At 40.3% G+C, this 27,521-nt stretch overlaps 1 protein-coding gene across 3 annotated transcripts in view; it reads left to right on the plus strand.

The window, feature by feature from the left end:
* SNX25 (sorting nexin 25) overlaps nucleotides 1–27,521 on the plus strand; it is an 82,139-nt gene that overhangs the window by 17,217 nt on the left and 37,401 nt on the right. For all 3 annotated transcript variants that reach the window (XM_074353258.1, XM_074353257.1, XM_074353259.1), the window contains 5 exons: nucleotides 5,762–5,846; nucleotides 9,371–9,587; nucleotides 14,451–14,623; nucleotides 15,762–15,948; nucleotides 27,411–27,481. In XM_074353258.1, coding sequence (XP_074209359.1) covers nucleotides 5,762–5,846; nucleotides 9,371–9,587; nucleotides 14,451–14,623; nucleotides 15,762–15,948; nucleotides 27,411–27,481 — 733 coding nt within the window. The remainder of the gene's footprint in view (nucleotides 1–5,761; nucleotides 5,847–9,370; nucleotides 9,588–14,450; nucleotides 14,624–15,761; nucleotides 15,949–27,410; nucleotides 27,482–27,521) is intronic.

Genomic DNA, 27,521 nt, shown 5'->3' on the forward strand with positions numbered 1-27,521 from the left:
GACCAATAGCTATTATCTCTGGATAATGGTGGTGTAGATTGGTTTAATTCTTTCAATCTATAATATAGAATGTGTCTCTGGTCTTGATATAATTGGCAATAGCATTTTTAAAAATTGAAGCATGTTTGGAATCTAGAAAAACAACATGAGAACATGGGTAGGTTTGAATTTTGAAGAGTATCTTTTCTTTCTTATACCTAAAACAAATTATACTTGACTGGGGAGGGAGACATAACCACCGCTTTCTATCAGTACAGTCTCCCTAACTGATAACCTCTCAGTATATGTTTGACAATTTCCTTTTATCAATAAGGAGAACAAGACCTTCTTTATTTAATGATTAAACATTGTAAAGCACAATCCAGGACCTGATCAAACCAGGTTTTGCTGGAGTACTAAATACTTCACCAATAATAGAACGTGTAAAGGCACATACACAATAGAACATCTCCAGTAAACAGACACTTTCCTCTGTGGAAAATACAGCCTCAAAGGCAAAAATACTTCAGTAACAATATGTTCTATTATTGTCTTAACTTTGGTGGCTTAGCGTTTCAGCCCTTCTCTCTTACTTTCATTTCCACTATTCCTTTCCCTTCAGAAAACCAGCCCGTCAGCCATTGAACCAACCAACTGATTAGCCTCAATTTGTTGAAAGTTGGTAACATTTTGAGTTTTATTAGTGATAATAGCTGTGCTCTGCTACTCTGTGCCAGGCATTCTGCTCAATGCTTTCTGTGAGCCAGCAATTACAGACGAGACGCCCAGGGTTTGAATGTGGCTCCGGGTTTGACCCAAAGAGCGTAAACCCACAGTGTTTGGAATAAAATGAATTACTTGAAGATATCATCTAAAATTCTTGATTTCCATTTTGTTGTTGTTGTTGAGAAGAATTGGAACCCCTGGCAATCCCCTTAACTCAATTTGTTTTCCTTGCCAGGCTCCTGTGGTCTGGCTTCTTTCTTGGACCCGTGATATTAGGTGTTTAATCCTCTGTGGCATTATAAGCCCACTTAAGCTGGAGAGGCAGTGTCTGGGTCAAGGACCTACCGTTAGCAGGAAGTCCTGCTGGACTTGGGAGCCCCTGTTCTTCCTGCTCTGCCCCCCTCACAGCTCTTCAGTGCTGCCACTCAGCTCCTGTGCCGGGCACGTCACAGTCTTTTGTCAGGCTCTTTGTCACATCAGATGGCCTTTCTAGTGTCTTAGTCTTCCTGAGGAGGGGTATGTGTGGGTTCTTTGTTTCTTTGGTTTTAAATAAATTATTTTTTGAGGATGAGGCAGAATATGGTTGCTTTGAAAGGAGCCATGGTTTTGAGAATCGCATAGTTTAAGAATGAGAATATTAGTCATGGGATCTCAGTAGGTTGTCAGATGCTGAAAATACTTGAAAAGACTCGGCCACGTGACAGCTCCATGTGGCTAATGATGATTGGGGACTTGCGTTTGTTTTCCTAAGATAAATCACTATTTCAGGAGCTTTACAGGAAATTATACCCATCATTCCTTTAACTCTGTACAACTGTTTTTCTTTTTAAAATCAAAATACATTAAAATTTTTTTTTAATGTACAAGTATATAGTGCAGGAGAGAGACATGTGATTATTTGAGCATTCCAGGAAATAGGCAGAAAAGGATTTACAGGTCATGGGGCTGGCTGTCCTAGCCCCTTCTCGGCTCCCGCAGGAAGCAACACAGTAAGCAACATCTTACTTGTAAACAATGGAAAATGAAGTGTACGTCCTGGCTGCATTCCAGGTTGCTCCTTGTTGTTTAGCCGCTGATGGTGTCAGAGTAACCCAGGTCTGTCTGTGTGGATTCTCTGCAGATGTTGTTTCCTCGGGATGGCGTGTCTTACCTCTGACACAGACAATTTGAGTGTATTATGGCTGTAGACTAAGAGCTGATCTTCAGGAGTAAACAGAAAGCTGACATGTACTCAGGAAAGGGTTTGTTCATGAGGCAGCTACTCCTTGATGCTGAGCATCTAGTTACATATGTCAGAGAAAAGCTTTCAGGTTTTGCCCTGTCCTTGGAAGACATTTTCAAAATGAGCAGTTTTACGTTGAGACCTCTCGCTTCTCTCTCCAGGAACTCACTGAGTGACTAAGAATGATCTCGATATGTTGGTTTCAAGCTAGGTTTAAATCTGAAAATGAAGATGGGTTTCATTTATTTTTACTGAATTAAAAATAAGGTCTGTTTTTTACTTGGGAGGGGTTCTGGTTCACCAAAAGCTTTTCTCTGTTCGTACCGGGATGTGGATACGAAACTTCTAAGGAGAGCTGACTGGTCAGACTACATTTGAAGTCCTCATTTCTGGATTCGGGTAGTGAGGATGTCTATCACTTACCCTTTGTGACAGAGGGAAAAGGACACATGGTTTTCTCCCACCTTCCCTAGAACCAGCATTATTAGGAAAGTGACTGTCCGGAGGAGGCGGGCTTTCCCTGAGGAGTGGGACCTGCGTGCTGCAGGGAGGGAAAGTCAGTGTTGGCTTTAATGCGTCTTGTGGGGAAGTTTGTTGTGTGGAATTTCTTTTTTCAAACCTATAAATAGAAGGAGAATGAAGACAATTTTTGTTCAACTGTCCTCTGGGCCACAGGAATGTGTGCATGTGTTTAGCTGCCCGCTTTCTCTCCTCCTCTGCTCCCCTCCTCTGCTCCCCTCCCTCCCTCCATGTAGTGACTGATTTACACTCGGGTAGTGATTTAGTCACGAGGAGATTCTGGCTCCATAAATATTAAATCCTTAAAAAAGGAATCTCCATGCATGGTTACCCAGTTATTTTTGGCCCTTGATGTTTTCTTTTATCTTCCGGTTCTCCTCCTTACAGACTTCATCAGGCTGCCCCAACAGGATAGGGATGAAAAACTTTTAAAATTCTTTCTAACAAAGGCGAGTGACCCCTGGGAGATGGGGTGCAGGGAAATCCAGGACCAGAATGGAAAATCAGATTGAAAAAATAGTAGAGCTTCTACGTAAAGAGCCAAAATAGAAAACGTTATTCTCCTAAGCTTTCTATGTAAATTAAAGAGAGTAAAGACCTAATTCAGATACAGTCGGCAGTGACAGACATACACTTACTGTGGGTATTATGTCTCAGTATGAAGCGGAGAGAGAAAAGAAAGATGCAGGCAGACGGCAAGAAGTAGTATAGCCAAACTAGGGAGACAAAAAAAGGTAGAAGGTAAGAATAAAATCAAGTTTCGTAGGAAGTGGTAATGACAGACACAAAGCACAGAATATGCATAAATACCATGCCCTGCCTTTCCACCGGCCAGGTTCATACCTGCTACTCTCCCGGCCCTTCAAGACAGTTTCCATTTTAAGAACCCAAATTCAGAAACTTCTCAAGTAAGTATTGTTTGGCTGTAGTTTCATCATTCGGTTAGTGTTGTGTGTGAAAACGACCACACCTGTATTTGGGAAGCTATACCAGACTGTTGGCCGGAAGCTTGAGAAGTTGTGATTTAAGTTATTTATCAGTATAGTACTCTAAAAGTATTAAGTCAATTAAGAGATTGTCCAAAAATCTTTAAGTTGTTTAACTATCTGCCTGATGTGCTGAAAAGCACTAGCATTTTAAAATTCCTCTCGTTTCTTCAATTTTTTTCTCTTATGAAATAAAATTTTAAAAATTACAATAAAATGTGTAGACTATTTAATTTTATAGCAAGCTACTCAGGGACTAGAAAATAGTTTTAAACAGTTGAGAGTATATTCCTTTTAGGCGTTAAATGGCTTTTGTGTACAGGATTATGGTTATCTACTTTTTTTATGATTCCTTGGGAAAGTGTTGAATATTAATTTATAACAAAGAGGGATTCTCTTCTGAGTAACTCATACATCTTAAGGCTTTTAAAAGTATTTCAACTAAGGAATCTTAAGACTTTGGCTTTTGTTTTTTAATAACAGTGATCATGAAAACGGATGACACTCTTGGCATTTGACCCGTGGGTAGTGTGAAGCTAAGCGAAGGACTGGAGATTTTCCACTTCTGGCTCTGGTTGCGTGGTCCAGGGCCACGGGGTTGATTGCAGCTGTGTTGAGGTGGCCCGCCTGACACAGGGGGATTTCCTCGTGCGTGTTTGCTGGCTGAGGGTCATACTAACGTTAGCCATTTAGATCTCCTGAGTGACGTCAAAGTGCACTTATTTCAAGGACTTATTTCCTGTGCACAAAAAGTACTCTGCATTGCACTAATACTACTTTCTTTTTCTCCTCCAAAACCAGTAAGTAGGCCCAGTTACATTATACATACTGCTGATTACTTCGGTATGTGATCAATTAAAAAATTTTCTTTAATGTAGTCTTACTGGCCAAATAGTGGGATTTAAATCCTGTACATTGCCTTTCTCTGTTTTTGGTTCTTGCCAGCTGGTATCTTTTAAAAATTAAAAAGAATTTATACTGTTACACAGTTTTTAAAATATACTGTTAAATAGGCATATATGGAGAAGTTAAAATCCTATGCCCTTGCCTAGAGAAAACTGCTTTTAATGGTTTGGTGTATGTGCTTCCAAACATTTTCCATCATGGAAAACTTCCCATGAAGGTTTATGTATCCCTAATTCGTTCTTTTTAATGGTTGTATTGTATTCTAAAATATGAGTGTATCATAATTTAAATCTTTGACTATTGATATACACTGAAGTTATTTCCATTTTTTGCCTTTATAATCAATATAGCAGTGAAATTCTTGGTATATAAACTGTTGTGCAATGTGCAGTTATTTCTGTTGGCTAGATTACTAGGCAAGGAATTGCTGAATGAAAAGATAGATATTTAAATTTTTATGTGTGGCTCAGTTGCTTTCTTAAAAGCTTGTAGAAATAGACATTTCCCCCAATAGTGTGTGAAAAATGACCATTTCTACATATCTTTGCCATCATTAGCTATTATGATTCTTTCCCGCTGCTTTGGCAGTCTGATGGTATCTCATGGCTAAAATTTGCATTTCTCTAATTAAAAAGGAGGTTGCATTTTTTCATACATTTATTGGTATTTATATTTTATGATTGCTCTTTCAATTCCTTGCTTGATTTTCTTTTATTTTTCTTGTTTTAAATAATAGTTTTCTTATTAAATAATAGTCCTTTGTTATATATGCTGCAGGTATTATCTGCTAGTTTGTCATTTGTATTTTATAGGATCTTTTGTCAAACAGGAATTTTCTATTTTTATAGTCATATTTGTCAGGTTTTTTTTTTCTTTATAACTGTTAGATTTTGTGTCTTATTCTAGGGAGATCTTCTCCATCCCAAGGTTACACACAGCATCTCCCTTGTTTCCTTTAAATACTTTTTTCAGTTAAAAAAATTTAGCTCTTTAGTCAGTTTGTAGTTATTTATGTATGAATTGTGGGGTAAGACTCTAACCTTTTTTCCCCACATATCAAATTATCTCAATACCATTTGTTGGCTAGTCTATGTTTTCCTCACAGATTTCAAATTCTTTCTTATTAATTCTCATATATTTATATATATGCATCTGTATATAGATATTTTTATACTGTCTACCATTCTGTTGATTTTTTTATTCCAACACTGGCATAATACTGTTTTGATATCTAGTAGGGAAAAATCCTTCCTTAATTCTTCTTTTTAAAAAATTTCTTAACCTTAAGCATTCCAGAAGAACTTTATGATCTGTTAAGTAATATTTTAATGCCTGTTTAAAGGGTATTTCATACCTTTTAGATTTATTTTTATTTATGATTTATTCATTCAATAATATGTTTTTTTTTCCTCTTACATTTCAGAGTCCTATGTATGGAAACTCACATGAGTCAGTTCAGTCTAGAAGGGTAGTAATTTCTCATAATATGGACAAAGCTCTGAAAGAAGGTAAGGATTAAATGAGGATGCATAATTACCATGTGAAACAATTTGTTATGTCCTATAAGGAAAATGGTAATTTCTAACAAATTTATCTATCCTCCTTGTCTTTGTGTAGCATTAGGATTTTTCCTTCATGAATTTTTACTTGAGGACTAAATAAACACATCCATGTTTGAGTTGAATGGATGAGATTTAAACGTTGATTAAGTAGGAATTTGCAGGTCACATGAAGCTAGCCAGGGAGCTAGTTCTACCATGTGAAGCAAGGATCTGTTCTGTTACCTAAAATAGGTAACAGGAATTTTTTTTTTCTTTTAGAAAACTCTTTTCATCTTGCAAAGCTGAAACTCTATACCTATTCAACAACAATTCCCACACCCCTCATAACCACCATTCTGCTTTGTGCTCTATGAATTTAACTCTAGGTACCTTGTATAAGTGGAATCATATAGTGTGTGTTCTTTTGTTAAACGTTTAGCTTATTTACTTAGCATAATGTCATCAGAATTCACCCATTTTGCAGCATGTGTCAGAATTTCCCTCCTTGTTAAGGCTGATTAATATTGCATTTTATGTATATACCGTCTTCTGTGTATCTGTTTATCCATCAGTAGGTACTTGGGTTGCCTCCGCCTTCTGGCTGTTGTGAATAGTGCTGCTGTGAACATGGGTGTCTCTTTTTAATTTTTTAAGACGTAGAAATTACTCTGCACTTAGACGTGGCATGCTTATCTAGCATGGACCAACTTGTTCCAGAAATATTTATGAAAAGAAAAAGACGGGATAAGGATAGGCTTAGTTGGCAAAAACCAAAACACAACATAAAAACAAAACATTATCCTCAGGCTAATTTCTGTGAATGATTTATTTTGAAAGGAAAATTTTATCCAAAGTTTTTGGGTAAGAGCTTTAGTTGATTACGCTTTGATACAGTTAATTTTTCTTTCCTTTTATTTTTACCATATTCTTAATGTTTACAATTTCCTGTCCATTTTTTTTAAGCAAAATGATTTCCAAGGAAGATGAACATTATATCATCTACCAAAAGGAGCACTATAGGCTACTATAAAATTGGTTATTGGAAGTAAAATTTATGCATTTGGCAGTAGTTGTTGTTAAAGAAAAACAACAGCAAACTAAAACCAAAACTGCCTTCTAAAAATTTGGACATTTAATTTAATGTGGAATTAGAATCTGGAAATGTATGTTGAGAAGGCTAAGAGAGGTTCCATAAGAATTTAGAAAATCTATAATGATTATAATTTGCATCTCTGGAGTATTTCAATTAACATTTCTAAACTCTGTTACCAGTATATTTGATTGAAATTCAAGTGTTATTAGCTAGTTATAATAAACTTGAATTGATAAAATTGAGGATGTCTTGGTATGCTAGCAAAATACAAATAATAGAGACATTTGTCAAGGCTGAAGTAATTTTTTTAATTGAAATATAGTTGATTTACAATGTTGTGTTAGTTTCTGGTGTACAGCAAAGTGATTCAGTTATGCATATATATGTGTGTGTGTATATATATATATATTCTTTTTCATATTCTTTCCCCTTATGGTTCTCTCACCTCTCGTATTTCTCTACTTTGTTACTCTAAATCTTCTTTTCAGATTAATCTGACTAAAACTAAGGTTCTAATCATGTTATTCCATTCTCTGTAATCCCCAGTGATTCCCTTTTACCAACGTATTTCTTTGAGAGCAGTCCTAGAAAATAAATGTATTTGAGTGATGATAGCACCTGAATTTTTCTTGGCTGTTACTATGTCTTTAGAAGAAAAACTCTCTGCTTGGCATTGAGAGTAAGTGTTCTTTTATGTCTCACTGTGGTTTGTTACATTACTTACACTCATTCCTTAATGAAGACCATAAAATGATTTTTATGACATGAATTTCTCTTGTCTCCTTGAATTGACCCAAAAGGTATATTTTAAAATATTTTTATATGTGTACTGATATAAATGAGTATATGTAGTTATGTAATGCATACTTAGAATCATGGCTTTGTTTTGTACATTTTACATTTGTCGTCTTTTTATGATACTTAGTTTGAAGAGGGATGCTGATGAGCTATTGATAGAAGATAAACGTGTGGCTCATACATCTCTATTACTGAGTACAGGCTTTGCCAGTATTAATTTTTATCAATTTCTAACCAAAGTGTATTATCAGAGGAGTATTTTGGAGCTGTAATAATTAGAATTTGCAATGTGGTTAAATGTAATGAGACATTATGGAGGTGAACACACCCATCACATAAATCCTTTACCATGTTAAAAAGATCTTATTTTTAGATACTGTCTCTTATAATTGCGCTTAATTTTCTGCTTTAATTTGAAGTTACATTTTAATGAAAGGGAAAATTGTTGTATTTTCCAAATGTTTTAGTTTTCAGATTTGTTTGCTACTAGTTAAAAACTCTAGGCATGAAAACTTCTAGTTTAATAAAAGAGTAAGAAAGAATTGCACATGAGCAAATTAACAGTGTTTTATTGGCAAGGTGGCTCCCCTCATGCTCTTGTTGCTTGGCATTGGGATTCCCAGAAGGAGGATAAAAGGACAATAAAGGCCTTGCAGACGACCCTTGGAGGTCAGTAATCCAGCTTGCCATCTCAGAAAGTAGTTTTTTCCACGTCTTCCTTGTCAATTAGATATCCATCTTGTTTAAAAGCTTCTTATGATGGAATGATGGAACATTCCTCATCTACTGTGGCAACCTCTTGAATAGCTTGAATGTTTTTATTCACTTCCTCTTTATGCTGAACAGAAAAAACAACTTCCTTGTGTTTTCCACTCATTGGCCCTATTTGTACGTTCCTTCTCCACCCCAGAGCTAAGATGTTCAAGAGATACCATGAGCTAGGGGAAGCCACCAGCAGGGTGCCAGCAGAATTCTCCAGAAAACTGCTCTCTGGGTCCTAGGAGCTTGCTGGGGACGCACGCTGTCCAGTGCCCCGCGAGCTGCTGTCAGCTGCGTGTTGCAGGAATGGTGAGAGAAGAGCTCCCAGGAACCAGGAAGGAAGCCCCTTCCTCTTCCAGTGTCCCCCCGCCAGCATCCTCTGTTGACTAAACTCAACAGTCTGCCAGTCGGCAAAGAAAAAATGTTTACTGGGTTCAGCTCCAGTATCATAAAGCAGGGCAAAAAATTGTGAATTGGAGCTAAGAGACAATTGAGTTGATAACTGACACACTCCACAAGTATGTTTTACGGTGTCAGATGCTCAATTACAAAAAAAAAAAAAAATAGAGTTTCATACCAAGATAGAATATTTAAAAATTGGGCTATCCAAGAAAATCCAGGACCTATGGTCACCACATCCTCAAAATTTTAGATAGATGAGAACCTCTTGTTTTGAAAGGTTTTAGGAAAAAGCATGTCTTGCCTTGTTTTGTTTTCTACTCTTTTTGTATTTTAAACAGTGACTATTAAACAGCAGGTGACCAGATTCCAGTAGGAAAGCTGTCTCGGTGTCCGCTGCTTTCACCCAAGTTTTACGCGATGCTTTGTCTGTTCCTGGTAGTGTTTGACTACAGTTACAGAGACTACATCCTGTCCTGGTACAGAAGCCTCAGCAGAGATGAGGGGCAGCTCTACCATCTGCTGTCAGAGGACTTTTGGGAAATCGCCCGACAGCTGCGCCACAGGCTGAGCCACGTGGACGTGGCCAAAGTCGTCTGCAATGACGTCGTGAGAGCTTTGCTCACTCACTTCTGTGACCTGAAGGCGGCGAATTCCAGGTAACTGTTAAAATGGAAACAACCTCTCACCAGCTCTCTCCCGCCCCCAGCTTAATTCACATTAATATATCTTTCTTACTGAGAAAGGGGTTGAAGTCAAGACAAAACTCTAGCGCATTTATCTTCTTGCTGGCCCTTGGCTGGAAATGTAGGCATACTTGGGGGAAATCATAATGTTATGACAGAGTAAATTTTTAAAAATTATTTTTTAGTAGAAAACCACTTTATAGACTTGTTTGATTTTGTAAGTAACTGAAACAGTGAAACAGATTTTACCGAGCGAGCAGTGTCATGAACTTATTTAGAATGGGGTACCTAGAAACAGAAAATTTTAATGTAGTGTTTGAAACTCTGAAGAATGTCAGTGAGTTATCAATTATCAGAAAAGTTTAAATAAAGTTCATGTTTCTTTTTGTGAGTCTCGTGTTAAGAGCTCTATAGCATCATAATATCCTGAGAATCAATTTTTAAAAGGACCTTAATGTTGGAATGTGTGGGCTGTAATTAGAGAGGGTGTTTCCGTGTGAAGATTGCTAATATTTAGGCTTTTTAGCCTTTTGTGCTGTTAAGAGGGGAAAGGTTTGTGCCTGTGAGATGATTCTGCCTTTGGAAGAAGACTTCCACAAGGCCATTTCTGGGCTGATAACAAATTCTTACTTTCTTAGTTTGCTGACCAGATCTTAAATGTAGGTCTCACTCTTGCGGGAGTGAAAGAGTGAGTCACATAGCACCTCTGACTTGGGCGTAAAAGGCAGTCTTACTGTTATGAGTGGCCTTCTGCCTGATTGGAGGCGGACTCAGTTGGAGTAGGAGGGGGAGCTCCCTGCAGTTAATGTGGCCTCTTCTCGCTGATTCTCCTCTTCCTCTGCTGTCAGGGAAGAGACAAAGTATTTGCAAAATATGTAAGCATCCGCATCCTCACCTGGCAGGCGGTAACTCACACCCTTCTGAGAAGCCCTGTTGTGCGGCTCTGTCAGAAGGCACTCCCTGCTCCGGCCTGGGAGGCCCTCAGGGACCTGGGTGCTTCAGGTTGTTGTGCAGCATCAGAGCTCCATCCTTGGCTATGCTGCCTCTTCCCAGTGAGTCATCCCCCCCCCTCCCCGTGTCTGCCCGGCTCTGGCCCCTGAGGACGGAAGCTGCAGAGCCACCATATGCCTGCTACTTTTCAGTTTGCTGCCCCCAGTGTTCTGCAATCTTTTTAAAAACAGTGACCAACCCACAGTAAGAAATACTTTTTATATTGTGACCCAGTTTCATCTAATACTGCTCATTACCGGTGATAACTTTGAAATTTCTTTTGTTCTTTAACATTTAAAAGGTGTTTGAGACTAAATTTTATTTTGTTCCTTGTGGGTCACAGCCTATGATTTGAAAAAATTACTGTAGAGCAGCAATTATCAGGGTTCATGGTCTCAGAATCCCTCTACGCCCTTAAAAGTTGCTGAGAACCTGAAGGAGCTTTTTGTTTACGTGGGTCACAGCTCACGATGTCCGGGGCCGACTTGTACTGATCTGCAAGAGCTGACTGTGCACATCTCTTCCCGGCTCTGGCTCACAGTTGGCCATGGTGGGAGTGTTTACACCATGATATGGGCAAATCTACAAATCAGAGCTTTTCTTCCCTTGGAGAGCCAGGTGTTAAACATTTACCAGCTTACCACTCATCATATCTTGTCAATATTTACCATATTAGATTCTAAACTAAGAAAATTTTAAACTATAGGACTACACAGTACACTTTCCGCTCACCATCAAAGTGACAATGTCATCACGTCATGTAGCCTCTGGAAAATTCCACAAACCTGTGAAGAGTGAGAGACACACGGCCTTTTTCTATTGCTGTGAATGTGGGTTCAACCTCACAGACCCCCTGCAAGGGTCTTGGGGACACACAGGGGCTTCCAGGCCACCCTTTGATAGCCACTGTTTATAGAGAAAGTAACTTCCAGTAAGGAGGTATGTGAACTTATAAGGAAAGAAGAGAAATAGGACTCTTGGTTTACCTCCCTGGAGTCCAGAAAGCTTCAGCCTCTCCTGAGTGTTCGGCAGCCCTGTGCAGCACCTACCAACTGGCTGTGGCTTCCGCTGAATAAAGCACTCCAGGATTCTGCTTGGTGGAAAAGACTTATTTCAATTCAGTGGAGGCTCATGTTAAAGTAAAGTGTTTAAATTACGGTTCAGTATAGGACAGCATTTTAGATCATTGTTTTATTCCAGTTAGAAGACTGATTCATTTAGGTTTGGGGGAAGAGCAGGTGGTTAGACAAATTTTGGTGTTTTTATGATTATCTAATTTCAGCATGAGAGTATATTTTTCGTTGAGACATTTGTTTACCAGCTTCTGAAATTACTGCTTCTGTGGATAATATGAAGATATTATGGACAAGCATCAGAATAATAGAAACAGAGATTGATTCCATTTTAGAAACTCCTCCTCTTTGGACTTCTGGTTTGCTTGGGCCAAGGGCAGATGTATTGTCTTGCTGTCTAGGCTATGCCTAGGAGCGCTAGCTGATGATTCTTATTAAAGAAAAGAAAATCTATCACTGTTTTCTGAGATTATGGATATTTGAAAAAATGCTGGTAGGTCAGTGGTGTTCTGCATATGGATGATGGTGCCCTGGAGGTGAATGCTGGGGATCTAATATCTGACTGTGCGTCATCTTCTACAGATCACGTAATGGGACTGACAGAAATGCAATTAGGTTTGATGGTTATCTCTGTACTTGCCTACTCCAGGTGAACAGTGCCCTCGTCCTGAAATTGCCGTTGCTGTGCAGATTTCCATTGGGTGCAGAATGACTTTGGCAGCCAGGGAAGCACCCAGTTGAATTGGCCACTATCAGACTAGAGCATAATAAATTGCATTAATAAAAGCAACACATCCTCTGGTTGACTGTTAGGTAATTGTGTGGAGGCAGCTTTCCGGTCAGCCTGTATTTATTTCCCAGCCGGCATTCTGTTGGCCGCTTTAAGCCAATCCAGATCCCACTTAATTCTTGCCTCTGCTTCCTCTTCCTTTGCCCCATCTGTCTTGTTCCAGCATGTTTCAGGAAAATCTAAAAATGATTGTTTTTATGTTGTTAAATCAATAGCATCTTTAATTTCACAGCCTCCTTTTTACAGTCTCTGTTCTGTTTACCAGTCGAGCACTGGCATGCTGTTTAAGGAAAAAAATAATGTTTTTATTCATATATTTTCTTTTTTTATCTCTGAATTTTCTTTTTTACTTTCATCTTAGCAATCTTTGATTATGGTGTAGTTTTAAAGAGTCTGGACTTGAGAGTCAGAAAGGACTTGAAAGTTATTTCTACCACTTATTATCTCTGTGACTTTGAACTATTCACGTAACAATTCAGATCTTTAATATTCTCATCTATGAAGTGGTGATGGTGATATCTGCTTCTGGGTGTACGTGGGAAGATTAAGTAACATTGCACATATGAAATTTACGGAAGATCAGTGTCCTTTTGCTCACTCAAGGCGTGAGAACCCAGAAGTGAGGAGTTGGAATTGCAGTAAACAATCTGCACTGACAGAGGTTGCTGCCAGGACTGAGGCTGCAGTCCACCAGAACACTAGAGGGACCTGGCCCAGGAGGAGCCATGTGCCTTATGTTCCTTTCTAGACTTCTAAAGGAGAACTTGATGCCCACTTACTAGCGGGCATCACAGGAGTACCCTTCTTAGAGTTAGTGGAGGATTCCAGGGAAGCATTCACCTTTCCTTTCTTCCTGCATCAAGGTTGTTTGACCAGCCATCTGGCCTTTGGTTCACTCGGAAGGTTTTCCCCTCACTGTCCAGGAGGAAGGGGAACTCCTGGAAGTCTGAGGACCAGGCTCCGTTTATTATCTCCCCTCCACTGGAGTAGAGAAGGGGCCTGGAGAGCGATTTTGATATTCTATAAAGAAGGCTCTTTTGTTAAAGTGGATCTGGGGGGTGGGGGCAGCTTCCCCCAATAAATATTAACCAAATATATATTTTAAAGTAAAGTTTTACTTTTCAAAATGGTCATTGGTCATAAAGGCACCATTATGCATTTATTTGTTTCATTTCCTGTGTGGTACTTACTGTGCTTCCTCCCCCTCTGTTTAGTGTTTTGGTTTTTAATTTTTTCCCACTATTGGCTGCTAGTTACTATAAGAAGCCCATAAACTGCCTCTTGCTTAGAAGATATTAGAAAAATTAGCTTCCCAGTCTTTCTTGAATTGCTATCAAGATACTGTGGGACAAGGAGGTATGGAACGTTCTGCTTTCCTCTCTCTTCACTCATATCATTGAAATTAATGGTCCTGGGATGGGATGGGGTCAGGGCTGACAGGAAATCTGTGACCTGGGTTGGTAAGGCTGGCTGGGAAATACTTGGGAGCCACGCAGAAGGTAGTTAGTCATCACATAATGAAGCGTCAGTCATGGAGCCTCTCCTTAGTAGAAATTCCCATCCATTTTTTTTATCTTAGGATCACCCTGATAGGAAAGCTGCCTGGTGACCCAGGTTTATGCTTTGATAGATTTTTTTCCTGCACAATGAAGCCGTAGATCACATTGAAGAAGAGATCTAGGAGACTTAAAAATATGTAAAGAGATAACTCATCTCCTTCTGGATTGTTGCTGTGATTTGGGAGTTGTGTTTACCTATTGATGCTACTTAAGATTGGAAATCTCAAAAGGCCATGTGTTCAGGTTTTCACAGATTAGTCTGTGGTTGAGAAAATTATTGACTGTTAATGTTGTCAGAGTAGACACAGTTATTAAAACTGATGTGTTGCCCATTTGAAATGTTTTTTTAACCTAATGGTACATAACCAAATTGTTTCTGGAAACTTCTTTCCTTCCTTTTCCCTCTCATCATGTATTTTTGCAGACACGAAGAACAGCCAAGGCCTTTTGTGTTGCACGCATGCTTGAGGAACTCAGATGATGAAAGAAGATTCCTGCAAACATGTTCTCGGGTTCTGGTGTTTTGTCTCCTCCCCTCAAAGGATGTCCAGTCTCTCAGCTTACGCATAATGCTTGCAGAAATTCTCACAACAAAAGGTAGACTTTTTATAAGTAATTGATGTTACTAATGCGATACTTTTGCAAACTAACGTGCTACATATTAATGTGATAACGCTTCATATGACACCTATGCAGACTTGTATACTGTGGGACGTACGAACATTAAATCATTTTCAAAATGTCAAGTTTAAATGTCATTCAAAGAGGGCATCACTTGTCCATACGTGAGACAAATTTTTTATGTAACATATTGCCAGATATGTAGTCCGTTCTGTTGTTTGTAACAGATAACTAGTCCTTATGCTCTCAACAGGGAGGCATTCATTTGGGATAGCTTTTGAGTTACCCAGGCCAATTATGCATTAGTGAAAGAATATCTATACTCAAACTGGAATATGTGTTTACTTAAAACATCTTTGCTGAAGTATATTCATTGATAATGCCTGTATATAACTTAGAATAAATAAAAAAAGGAACTATGCTGCAATATAATGTGATTACTAGACAAAAAGTATATCCACGGAAATGCTTAGCCAGGGTGAGGAAAATGGAAGACTATATGATCTAAGACTTCTCCTATCTCAGAATCTCAAACAGATAACACTGTATTGGATATGCAGTGATTGACTGTCTCATTTATTATCTCAGAATTAGCCAGCTGTGCCTGTCAGCTGATACAGCCAACCACAGAGAAAAGGGGAACTTTTTGACCTAAAGTTAGGAGGATAAATCTGTCATAGTGTCATTAAGTTTCTAACAACTTCCTCCCTGAGGTCTGCTTTCACCAGTTGGGAGAGTGTTGACTCTCATCTTTTGGCAGACAAAGCATACTGAGCTTTATGGACGCAATAAAAGGGGAAAATGAGTGTACTTAATTTTGATGGCTTTGTTAACAACTTGGGTTCCAAACGATCTTCTTTTATTATTAATTAATAAATTTACATGTAACTCGTTTGTTAAAACGACCACTTGGTTGGTTGTAGCCATTGCTGGTAGAAAACCCAGGGGGATGGGTAGCTGTGTGTGCGCGTGCTCGTGTGTATGTGCATGTGTGTGTCTGCGGCCCGTTGGGTAGTTTTAAAATACTTCCCAAATGTAGTTTCAATTATATAATGTGAAAACGGTTCCTTTAAAGAAGATCCTTTTCAGTGACGCTTTCTCCTCTGTCCCACAGTCTTAAAGCCAGTGGTGGAGTTACTCAGTCATCCGGATTACATTAACCAAATGTTGCTGGCCCAGCTGGAGCGCAGAGAGCAGGTGAATGAGCACCACAAGAGAGCCTACACATACGCTCCCTCTTATGAAGAGTTCATCAAGCTTATCAACAGCAACTCTGATGTTGAGTTCTTGAAGCAGCTAAGGTACTTGTGATTTAATTATAGCATGACAATAGCTGCTAATTACCTTCCTCTGCCTAGTTAGGTGAAAAAAATGGTTGTCAGGGAAGCAGAAATAAAGGAAGTCCACAAATCTTATCAGTCAGTGACAACAGAATTTACCCAGCTTCTCCCTTAGCAGTGGAATTCGTTTGTTCAGAGTATCATGTTTATCAAATAACGAGGTTAGAGTAGATAGAAAGCTGTTCAGCTGTTAGAACTGTGCAGCTGCTCAGATGCTTGCCTTGGAAAAGCAGTGGAAGTGAAGGCTGTGTTTTTAAAATTACAATGTAAAACATTGTGTTGATTTTCATTTTTCTTAGAAAATGCAGAGGCACAGGTTTGGGAATAAAGGGCTCTTGACTAATTGTTTTGCGAAAACACTTTTGAAGTATATACCCCAGGAGTCTGATTTATAGGAGAGTTCAATCTCCCTTATTGTGCTTGAGATATTTTAGGGGTGAGTGTGTTTATTTTTTATTCTTTAATATTGTACATGCATATACAGTATGATTATATAGTACTGTGTAGTTGGTGGATTTTCTAGCCTTCTGTTTATCTAGTTACCTTTCGTTTTAGTGTCCCCAAATGAGCACACATGGGAAGAAATGAAACTCTGGTCTATCAGTTTTGCTTCTGACAAGTAATTTTTGTAGATCATTGATGGAGAAGTAAAATATTGGCTGATATTGGGTCTTTGAACTATTTGAGGATTTTAGACTTGCCACATTTGCCCCTGAACAAGGGTCAACATTAAACTGAGTTTTGCTGCTTAATTTTCTAATCTGAATAATACATGCTGTAAGAAGTATACACCGTAGATGACACTGTGTCCTTGTAAACTGTGCCGGGTGTTAATGTAGGTCCCGCACGTGTATAATGATGGGTTTGATTGTATGGCTTTGCTTACAAGGAATTTAATTCTTACGGAATATAGTCTCTGAAGATTTTAATTATGTTTCTCTTTCTATGTATAATCTTGAATAGCCTGTAAGGTGCTTATTTATTAAGTTGATATAAAGACTGAGTCCAAGTGGAATGACCTATTCTTCTGAAATCCATCCCTTTATAAGCTTTCAGTACCTCATGTAAATCTTGGGAAATATGTTGATAACTTCCTCTAGAAAGTCTGCAAAATTCTCTTGTAACAGAGGTGTAGACTTCTTGGTAGAGTCACATGCACGTGAAGACATCATAGTCCCCCCAGCAAGCTTGACACAGAACCTTCGGGGAGAACAGTGCGAAGAGCGTTTTTGGCAATGACAGGTACACACAGCCAGAGTTGCTTTCTGAGTGCTTGTGTAAATCCTCCATTATCCTGTGCATCTTCCCCAGACCCAAGACCATGAGACAGCTCCTTGGGCTTTGCCGTGTCGTGGAATGTCCGCTTGGTCCCCTTGATGTGGCACTGATACAATATCTTCTCTCCACCAGGAGGTTGTCCCTGTTCGTTGTATCTGGGGAACAGACCTGAGGACTAATTTTTATTCCCTGCTTCTTGCGCTAGAAAGGCTGCCGGGAACAACTTTGTGATGGCAGAGATTGATCTTTTTGCTCAAAAATGGCGATGCTGCATAAATGATCTTGTTACTTAGCTACTTACTGTTATCTGATAAAAAAATTGGCCCTCTGTTTAAGGGTCGGTTCTGCTCCCTCTTATTGATGGGCAGAATTGCTTTTTATCAGACTCCTGTCTAAAACTCTCATCGATGGGGCTTATCAGCCACGTGGCACTGCTTTCATGGAGCTGCTTTCTTCAGTCATAGTCCCAAGTATTCTGGTGTTTTCCCAGTGTAGTTAGAGGCTGACTTTGTTAGCATTTTAGGTCATTATCTTCAAATTGCTCTCAGTAAAATTTGGGATAGGCCACCTAAGGCAGGGAATACGTCTTATTTAGACTAAGAGAAACCTTCCACCTTTATTTCATACATACTTGGGAGCGAGATGAATGTTTTCTAAAGGAAATCGTCATTCAGCTCTGCCAGGCTGGAACGCATTAAAAACAAATAAGAAAAAAAAGCCCTTGAAGATACTATTTGTAGTACTGTGGTAGTTCGCTTTTTTCTGAGTCAGCGTGAGATGCTTTCACAGCAGGATTGTCGGGCTGGAAGTGCGCCTTTTAGGTATACTAAATTAGTCGTTTTTAACCCTGGCCGTATATGAGCATCTGCTAGGCTCTGAAAAAGTTACAGTTTGGTATCCTGATGTCCGTTTGTAGCTGCTTCCTTTTTCTTCTTTTCTGGCATCCAAGATGTCCAAGTGAGGATGCGGTGGCTAGACTGGTAAAATATTTTGAATTTTCCAGGATCTTCTAGGAGGTGCAGTGATCAACTCAGCTAACAAAACAGGAGCCAGGAATCTGAATGTCATGTTGATGCAGGATGTTAAGGGGCAGCTGAATAGATTCCCGCTGCTGGTGGGGTTGCGGGATGCTGGCCACCACCCACAAGGAAGGCAAGCCAGGTTCAGAGCAAAGATGCATCCTGTAGTGGAACTCGACAGTCACAACATTACTAGAGACAGGACCGTGTGTTCCTTTACTTTGAAGATAAAGTGGGCGTCAGAGTGAGCATTAAGCAGAGGAGAAGTGAAGGGTTCTGCCCTGACAGAACCCCTTGTAAAGAAGTAGGCAGATTGTGGCCTGGGAATCTGGTGCGTCCAGGGCCGCCTGTGTTCTGTAACTCATCAGCATATTTGCGATAAGTACTCTAATGACCCTTACTTGCTCCTCCGTGGAAAACACAGGTGCCTGGGCGTCACTGCCAGGAGCTTTAATGTACTTGGTCTGGAGTGGAACCTGAGCATCGGTATTTTTTAAAAGCTCCCAGGTGGTTATGAAATGCAATTAATATACTGAGTATCTCTTTTAAATGCAATATCCTTTCTCATGCGACCAGTCTGAAGTCTTGGCTAGGTGTCGTGTCATATAATTCATTATATTCTGGTTCTTTGAAAACTGTTTATTACTGTTTGAGATATATAGTAACTCTGTTGAGGACAATATTGATTAAGACACGTCATTCTTCTACCATGTTTACTGTAATGAACAAGGGGCATTTTACCACTGACCTTCCTGAGAGACGTGTTTGACAGATTTCTCAGCCCTTGGCAAACGTAACATTTAAGGCTGGCTAATTCTTTGATGTGGGGGTTGTTCTGTTTATCGTAGAACACTAGCAGCATCCCTAGCCTCTGTCCACTGAATGCCAGTGGCACCCCCACAGCCGTGACAACCAAAAGTCTCTCCAGACACTGACAGATGTCCTGTAGGGGCCAAAATTGTCCCAGCGTAAGAGCCACTGTGACCCCAGGAACACTTTGGAGATACTGTGATTATGTTAGTGAGGATTACATTCAGCTGAATGTTATAGAAAAGCCACAAAGTAATGATGACTTTCCAAAGCCGTTTTCTTCCTCACGTAAAAGAGGTCTGGAGCGGGCAGCCCAGGACTGGTTCAGGGGCTCCACCCTCCTCAAGGACCCAGGCTCCTTCTCGCTCACTGCTCTGCCGTCCTGTACCCCGAGCCTCAGGGCTCAGGGTGTGCTTGGATCGCCATCCGTTACATCCCAACCCCTAATCCCAGGAAGCGGAGCGAAGGCAGGGAAAGATGGTGGCAGAGGTCATGCACTGGCTGGCTTTTAAGGAGATTTCTGGAAGCTGCTACATGACATTTTTGCTTATATTTTGTTGGTCAAAACAGTTGAGAGAAAACAAGTAGTCTTATTCTGGGTACCCTAGGTTTAGTTAAAAATGGAGAATTCTGTTACTACAGAAGAAAAACGAGTGGGTGCGGAATAGACAAATAGCCGCTTTTGCTTAAGTACTACGTGTTGTCCAGTCACGTGAGGCAGGACGGCACCACTTCCCACCCAGGTGCTACGAGAGTGCTCCTTTCCTGGACTGGACATTTGCCGGGGTTAGAGAGATGCCAAGCAAATGCTCAGGAGGGGAAAACTGTCTTTGTTCTTAAGCTATCACTTGTTGAATATCTAATATGTAACAAGCACAACGCCAGGTTCTTCATAATCATCATTTGATCATTAAAACAACTGTGTGAAGTAGGTCCTGTGATTCTCCTCCTGTGGTTTAAGAAAGTAAAATGACTTGCTTTGGATCACACAGCTTGTAACAGAGCTGGGATTTGAACTCAGGTTGTCTGACTTCAGACCCCATGTGTGAAGCCGGGTAACTTGGTAGCCAGGTGACAGAAATCAGCAGTGACACATGGCCCCAACCATGTGGGATTTCCTGCAAGAGTGGAGATAACTCTTTACTGTCCAGGAGTCTTTGCAGGCACAAACCCTTGCATGAAGGATGATACCAACAGAAGTACCATCTTTTATTACGACGGTGGCAGACTGCCAGAGGAAGAAGTAGTAATAAAGAAAATCAGAGCAGCCTGTCACCGCCGTAATCTCATTTATCGCCAGCCCAACTTTATTAGATTTTTCAGTTCTGTATTTGTTTATTTCTGACCCTCATTTAGAAAGCAATGTGGAGAATCTAAAAATAGTAGAGAGGAAATTTTAATAATGAATGAAAGGTTTAAAATTAAAGAGATTAAGGATTATTTAGCTTGGAGAAGAGAAGGAAACTGTTTATCTAGCACATGCTGAGACTGGTGTGGCGTTTTCTGTTTTACTAAAATAAAGCAAGAGGCAGTGGGCACAATGGAGTGGGCTACTGAGGGCGTCTGCCGAATGTTTTTTCCTTAGATATCACTAGGGGATGGATTTTCAGCTCCACATTAATTTAGGTGCATTTATATATGAAGATAATATATTGAAAGCATTAAAGTTCTTAAACTGCAATCTTCTGTGTAGAAGAATTTAGATTATTTGAATGTTCAGTGTTTTGTGCAGATTCTGAAAAATGTGAGTCTTGAGCAAGAAATAGGGTTATAATAGAGAAGAGGAAAAGAGAAATCACGTATACGTGAGACAAGCTACTGCAGCGTGTCAGAAATCAATGAGCACACAGAAACTGCTATGGGAGGTTAGTGTGGGTGGACAGGGAGATGAAGATTCATAAAGTGAAAGACAAAGAGAAGCCTGGCAAATTATTATGAAAAGAATAAATGAATAGAAATTTAGTTTTAAAAAATGCTTTAAAATGCAAGGCTGCCTATGGAAAAAAATGTTCTAAAAGATCTTTCAGTTTTATGAAAAATGTAAGTGTGTTGACTTGAGAATGTAATTCCTTCTGGTATCTGAGGAATACAGAGGGCACAGAGGTGGGAGTTAAATATAACAGAGAACACAAATTATTTTCATTTAGGAGGAAAGATAAGTGTTGGCAGCAATGTAAAATTTGATAGGAGAAGGGGAAGTTTTGGTATGAAGAGGCTTATGAAGTCTCTGAAGTTAAAGGATTCATCATGTGCTTCTATTTGGAGCAGCCCTGGAGCTGTGGGTAAGGTGTTACCTGCTTTAAGAATGACAGTTAGGACCATGCGTCAGTTTCTGTGAAGCATTTAGTCCAGGATCTGCGTATTTCTAATTGTTACTATTACTGTTGTTGTTATAATCATTAGACCAAGGATTGCAAATAGATTTTATTTCATTGTGAAGGCTGATCAGTCATTAGTGGCCCACTGGAAAGCAGTGTTTTGTTTTGGGGTTTGAGGAGGCCCAGTAAATAGCAATGATCCTCTCTCCATCCTGAAGTCTGACCCATCGTAGGGCCAAGGAATCAGGCAAATGAAGACCACAGTGTCCATCTTATTACTAACAGATCATGGAGAATGTGTTTTATATATGCAAGTAGTATACTTTCTGAAACTGAGTTTCAGAACTGCACAGTCTTTCCTACCTCACACTGCTAGACCAGATGCCTCCCATCCTTGCTTCTCCCTCCTCCCTGTCTCCCAGGCAGGTGCACGGTCCACTTGCTGGCTGCGCTTGGAGGCAGAGAACACATGCCAGTAAGAGGACGAATAAGAGGGCTGTGCTTTACACTCCCAGTTCCTCCTCCTCTGTGTCAGATTAAAACCCTCTTCCTCTCTAGGGAGGAGAGGAGAGGAGTGAGTTGAGAGGTGGAGAGACCCTTCTTCTACTTAATGAAACATCAAGAGTTGAGGGTGGGGCAGAATCGATGGGTATAGTGCTTGTTTCTTTAAAAAAACAAAGGCAAAAATTGTGGTGCTAAGTCCCTACTCAACAGAAAAGAACTTTGTGATTCACAGGGCAGGGCAGGATGGTGGAAATGATGGTGGAAGTGATTTTTAACAACTGGCTTTGGTGGGGGAGGAGTGAGACCACCTGACCGGTAGCATTTGCCGATTTCTCTGCTGTTAGTTCTCCCACTGTGGCCAATCTAAAGCCACCAGCGTGACATCGCTGAATGAGGAGCTGGGAAGACACTTGCACAGCACACCATCATACACACATGTAGCACCTCCACCACACTGAGACAACAGACGAACATAACCTCCAACAGAGGTAATAGTAAAATGAATGAAATTATTAGGAAATGATGAGTTTTGAGTACTCTTACCTTTAAAACATAATTTATTTGTAGGCTTGTCTAATTTAGTTGTAATAATGGTAGGTTTAATTTCTGAAATTCAACAGCCAGCACTCGTGAGCCGACAAAAGCCTCGCAAGCTGACTCCAGCACCACACTGAGAAGCGGCCACGTGTGCTGTCTTTTGATTCCCCTGCACTTGACAGGAATGCAGTTCTTCCACAGGTAGATGAAGGTTCACAACACAAGAAATCAACTTTTAATGACTAGTGATGGATTGAGCATCTAAGGCAGACCCTGGCCACGAACATGGGCTCGAGAACCGGTTTGCGCTGTGCAAACTGCAGGACCTGAGGCAGGTCGTTTACATCCTGAGCCTCGGTTTTCACTGTGAAACAGAGAAAATAGTTCCTCTTGCTTAGGATTGTTGTGACAATTAAATGAAATAATGCATGTAACGCAGCAGCCCAGTTCTCAGGACGCCCTCGGCTCCCAGTAAGAGCTGAAAAAATAACAGCTGTCAGGAGGAGGCAACAACATTCTCATGTCCTGGCTTGAATCAGATTACTGTATGAGCTGAGGCAGCATCATAATCTTATTTCAGAAAAACTTCATTCAGAATGTGTAAGAAGTCATTTGGACATTTTCAACAGAGAACATAAAACCAGGCGACTAAAGATGATATTCAGTAAACATTCTGATGGAAATGCTTTATGTAAGAATTGAGAGTGGGACACAGAGCAGTGGTGCTGTACATGCGTCTGTAGATAAATACCATACAGTGATACTAAGAGCCCACATGGAAGCATGAGGGACACTGGTAGAGACTAGATACAGGCGCAGGGAGAAGAGTTGGGCTTTCCTGAGGTTACTTGAAGGGCACCAGCTAGCCAGTGGTGACAGAGCTTTGGCTGCTTCTGTAACATGTGATTTCTACAGGCTCTGAGAACTAGAAAATGAATATATGGTCATTATTTTAGGAAGATTAAAAGATACAAACAAGATTAAGAAAGTAGAAATCATTTCCTGTATGTAGATAAAAACTAAATGCTTGGTATGTATATATCTGGATTATCTTTTGTAAATATAACATGAATTGTGTGTGTGTGTTTACATACATTCAGAATTCCTCAGGCTGCGCTGGTGCAGAACTTTCTAGCTGGTGTGTGGAGATGGTCTCCTTGGCCCACAAGGTGGCCGAGTAGGGTCGGGATGACTGGTCACCCCAGTGTTCTGATCAGATGTTGCCAGTTGCTGTGTGCGCCACGCGTGGATTGAGGCTGGGAAGCGTGCCTTAGATTTCCTGTGGAATCAGCCACCTTTTGCGTGCTAGAAAAGCGGACAGGAGGTTTAAAAGCCCTTTTAGTGGAAAGAGCCTCTTACTCCTCCAAGCCCTAACTGAAAATACGCCCCCTGCTTGCAGTCCAGCTCCCTGGCACTCACTGCTGAGCACCATTGCACGTGCCTCGCGCAGGGAGAGCTCAGGCCCTTGTTGCTATCCTCAGTAGGGCTCAGACATAAAGACTGAAACGACATACTTTTCTTTGTTCATAATATTAATGAAGATTAAAAGTTTGACCCCTAGTGTTGGCAAGAGCATAGGAAAATAGACAACTTCATGTCCTGCTGGTGGGAGTAAAAATTATTACCTTTCCGTTACACAGTTTTTATAATCTGAATAACGCATCACAATATGTGCCTTCTTTTTGATGCAGTTGTTATTTGTAAGAATTTATCTTAAGGAAATAATCATGAATATAGGGGAAGATTTGTCTGAAAATGTTTCTTGTAAGTTTTATTTAAGTAGAAAAAAGCTTGAAATTATCAAAGTGTCAAACATGTAAGTGTTTGGTTAAAAAATTTTGGCTCATCTGTACAATAGATGGCCATGTAACGATGGTGTTGCATGAGAATATTTAATAATATTAGAGGGGGGAGGGTGTAGCTCAGTGGTAGAGCATGTGCTTAGCATGCACAAGGTCCTGGGTTCAATCTCCAGTACCTCCGTTAAAAATAAAACAAATACAATAAACCTAATTACCCACCCAATTTTTTAAAAAAAATTAGAAAATAAACTGATAAAACTGATAAGTTAAAATTTATAAACTGATAAATTAAAATTTATCAGTCTTATGAAACAAAATTTTATGTTTGCATAGAAAAAAGATCATAAAGATACACCACAAGTTAATAGTAGTTAACTTTGTTGTGCTTTTTGTATTTTCCCATTTTCTTCAAAGAACATGTGTTACTTTAGAGAAAGTAAAAATTGGCTCAGACTGAGAAAGTGAAAGTAAAATCTGCCCATCTATTTACCAGGCTGGGCTAACAGACACTAAAGCCAGCTACAAAGTTAACAGGAGATGGTATTTCTTCCAGACACAGGCAGTGGCTGTAAAATGTCATCAAATGTAAGGCTCCTCTGAGTAACTAGTCCTTTCTCATGCACTGAGAAACATTGCCCTCTAAATGCAATCAGAGACTTCGCTGTGTGAAATTCTGTCAGTAAGAACAACACATCCTACTCTTGCCTAGGGGATTTCAGTCACTTTGAAGCAGCCTCACTCATAACCCAGTCGCAGAGCTGCAGATAAGGGGTTTCTGGGCTCAGCATCCCACATGTATCTTAACTTTGTAGTTTTTCTGAGGCAGTGGGACCCTGGATCCATCTGAAATTGACCTGTTTACAAGCCCTGTTTTGAGCCTGTCACAATGCTGCTTCATTTAAATTTCATCTGCACCCCACCCTTCCCCAGAATCCTGTAGTAACTAGATGTTTTCCTTTGTTTGGGGAGCTGCCCCTTGGTTCCTCTTGCTCCTGGCAGTGGGTCAGTGAACCTGATTTTGTTGGACTATAGTGAACCGGGGGGTCTTCAGTTGATCAGGCTGAGACACTTTTATAACAAGTCAGGGAAAAACTGGTTTTAGGTATGTTTTATAAACGCACACACACATGCACTAAACAGCACAGATCTAAAGAGTCAACAGCAGTGTTAAGGAACAGTAATTGTTAATAGGCGTTAAGTTCTCACTGTGGGGCAGGCACTGTTCCAGATACTTTAAAGATGTTTTCTCATTTAATCTTCATAGTAACCCTATAAGAAAAACTACTGTTCTTCATTCCTCTTTTTACAGATGAAGACTCTTGAGTTTTAGAAAGCTTAAATAATTTCCCAGGGTGACACAGTAAGTGCTGAAAGCAGCATTTGAAACAAGCCATCTGGTGCCAGAGCGCGTGTGCTTCACTTCTCTGATCCACTTCCTAAATTATCCGACAGACCCTTTCAGTAATGCCGTGGATGTAGGAAACAGCTTCAGCTTAGCTGGCTGAAATCACCATGGCTTCATTTCTTAAACGCTTTAATTGAAGTCCCTTTAATGAAAACATTACTGCTTGCCTAGTACAAAGTAGCCTGGTGCAACTCTGAAACATTATTTTTAGATTTCTGATTTTTTCTTGAACGTTTGTATGTATATGGTATTCTGTTGCACTATAGATCCTTGCTAATTTTGATATAAAACAGTATTTCAGACCATTTATCATGTTGTACACCTTGGCTAGGATTTGTCCAGCCTTTAACTCTCCTAAGACATTCTAGCATGTGCACACTCAGGATAGCTCTAAAGTAATGCTTAAAAAAAATCTGTGTAAGTTGTGCCTAATGAAATGAAGAGACTAATTTTCTTTTTTGGTTTGGCTGCTAAATAACTTTGAAATCAGTTCTAGTAGAGTCCCAAAGCTTTGACAACTGACAGTAAAATTGTAACAGTAAGAGGTGTCGGTTTCTAAGGGGATCATTTTGAAGGCCTGTCTAGCTTTCAGGCGAGATTAAGATTGGTGGAAAGCATTCATAAAAAGTCTTGCTCCAAGTCTTTATTAATTTAGCTAAGTGTATAAAACCAGACAGAGGTGAAGGTGGAGACTCAGAGCAGGTGGCTTTGTGAGACTTTTTCCTTCCCTTTGAGACAAGGGATGCTGTGGGCAGGGTCTTGCCAGAACTGGAAAAGAGCTGAATCCTTGTTAGGCTGCTTCCTCCGAAGACTTGAGTTTAGATTATCATTTTGGAGAAACATGTACTAACAGTCTCTGCTCTTCTGATTAAGACAATGTTTACAAATATTAGTTCTCCTGTTGGTGGAACCAAACTGGACACCAGCAGGGCCATGCCGTCCTCTGGAGGGGGAAGGCCGGGCGAGCGCCAGGGACCCTGGACAGCTCCCTGAGGGCCTTGAGAGCCTGTGCCATCCAGGATGGCCAGCATTTGGATATGTATGTTGTATGGTTTTGTCCCTCATTTCCTACTTTGCCTTTTGGTATCAAGTGAAGGTGAATTCTGCAGATTCAGTGATCATCTTCAGATGCTTCCCATGTGCGAAGCACCGTGTGGGGGAGGGTCTGGTGTTTGTAAACATGAATTGGATCCTTCGGATCTTTTCCCTGCCATCGAGGTGTTTGTTGTCCAGCATTGGAGACTCTTGTGGGTATAAATAGCTGAATATGAAGCAGGCTGTTCAGACCAGAAGTAGCGTATGAAGAGCTAAAGAAGTGAGGGGGAGCAAGTGTTTCACCCTGTAGACAAGAGGAATCTAAGAAGCTTCAGAGAGGAATGGCCAGTCAGTAGGTTCCGGTTACTGCTGGCGGGAGAGGAGGGCAGTGGTGGGGGTGAAGAGTGGGAAGAGTTGATCGTAACCTCGAAGTTTCTACCTTCAGTGAGGGGGCAGGTAGTAATGCCTCCGGCACAGGAATGATGGTCAGGGAGTCAGTCCAGCACCCCGACATTCAGGTCTCAGAAATGAGTAGCTCCTGGCACGGCGCCCAGCCCGCTGTGCTTGGTTCGTGTTGGACGCTTTTGATGACACTTGGGCAGGACCTGCAGTTCCTGTGTTATAGTTGCTTAGTACAAACACAGCCTAAAAATATCTCTGAAAGCAGTATTTCCTTCCTATTCAATCTTTCCTGTTCTCTCTTTTTAAAACTCAGGTATCAAATTGTAGTGGAAATAATTCAAGCAACTACAATTAGCAGCTTCCCCCAGCTGAAGAGGCACAAGGGTAAGAACCAGTTTGTTTTCTTCGGTTATACACCCGAAGG

This window comes from Camelus bactrianus, chromosome 26 (genome assembly GCF_048773025.1).
Source record: "Camelus bactrianus isolate YW-2024 breed Bactrian camel chromosome 26, ASM4877302v1, whole genome shotgun sequence".
NCBI classification, from domain to species: domain Eukaryota; kingdom Metazoa; phylum Chordata; class Mammalia; order Artiodactyla; family Camelidae; genus Camelus; species Camelus bactrianus.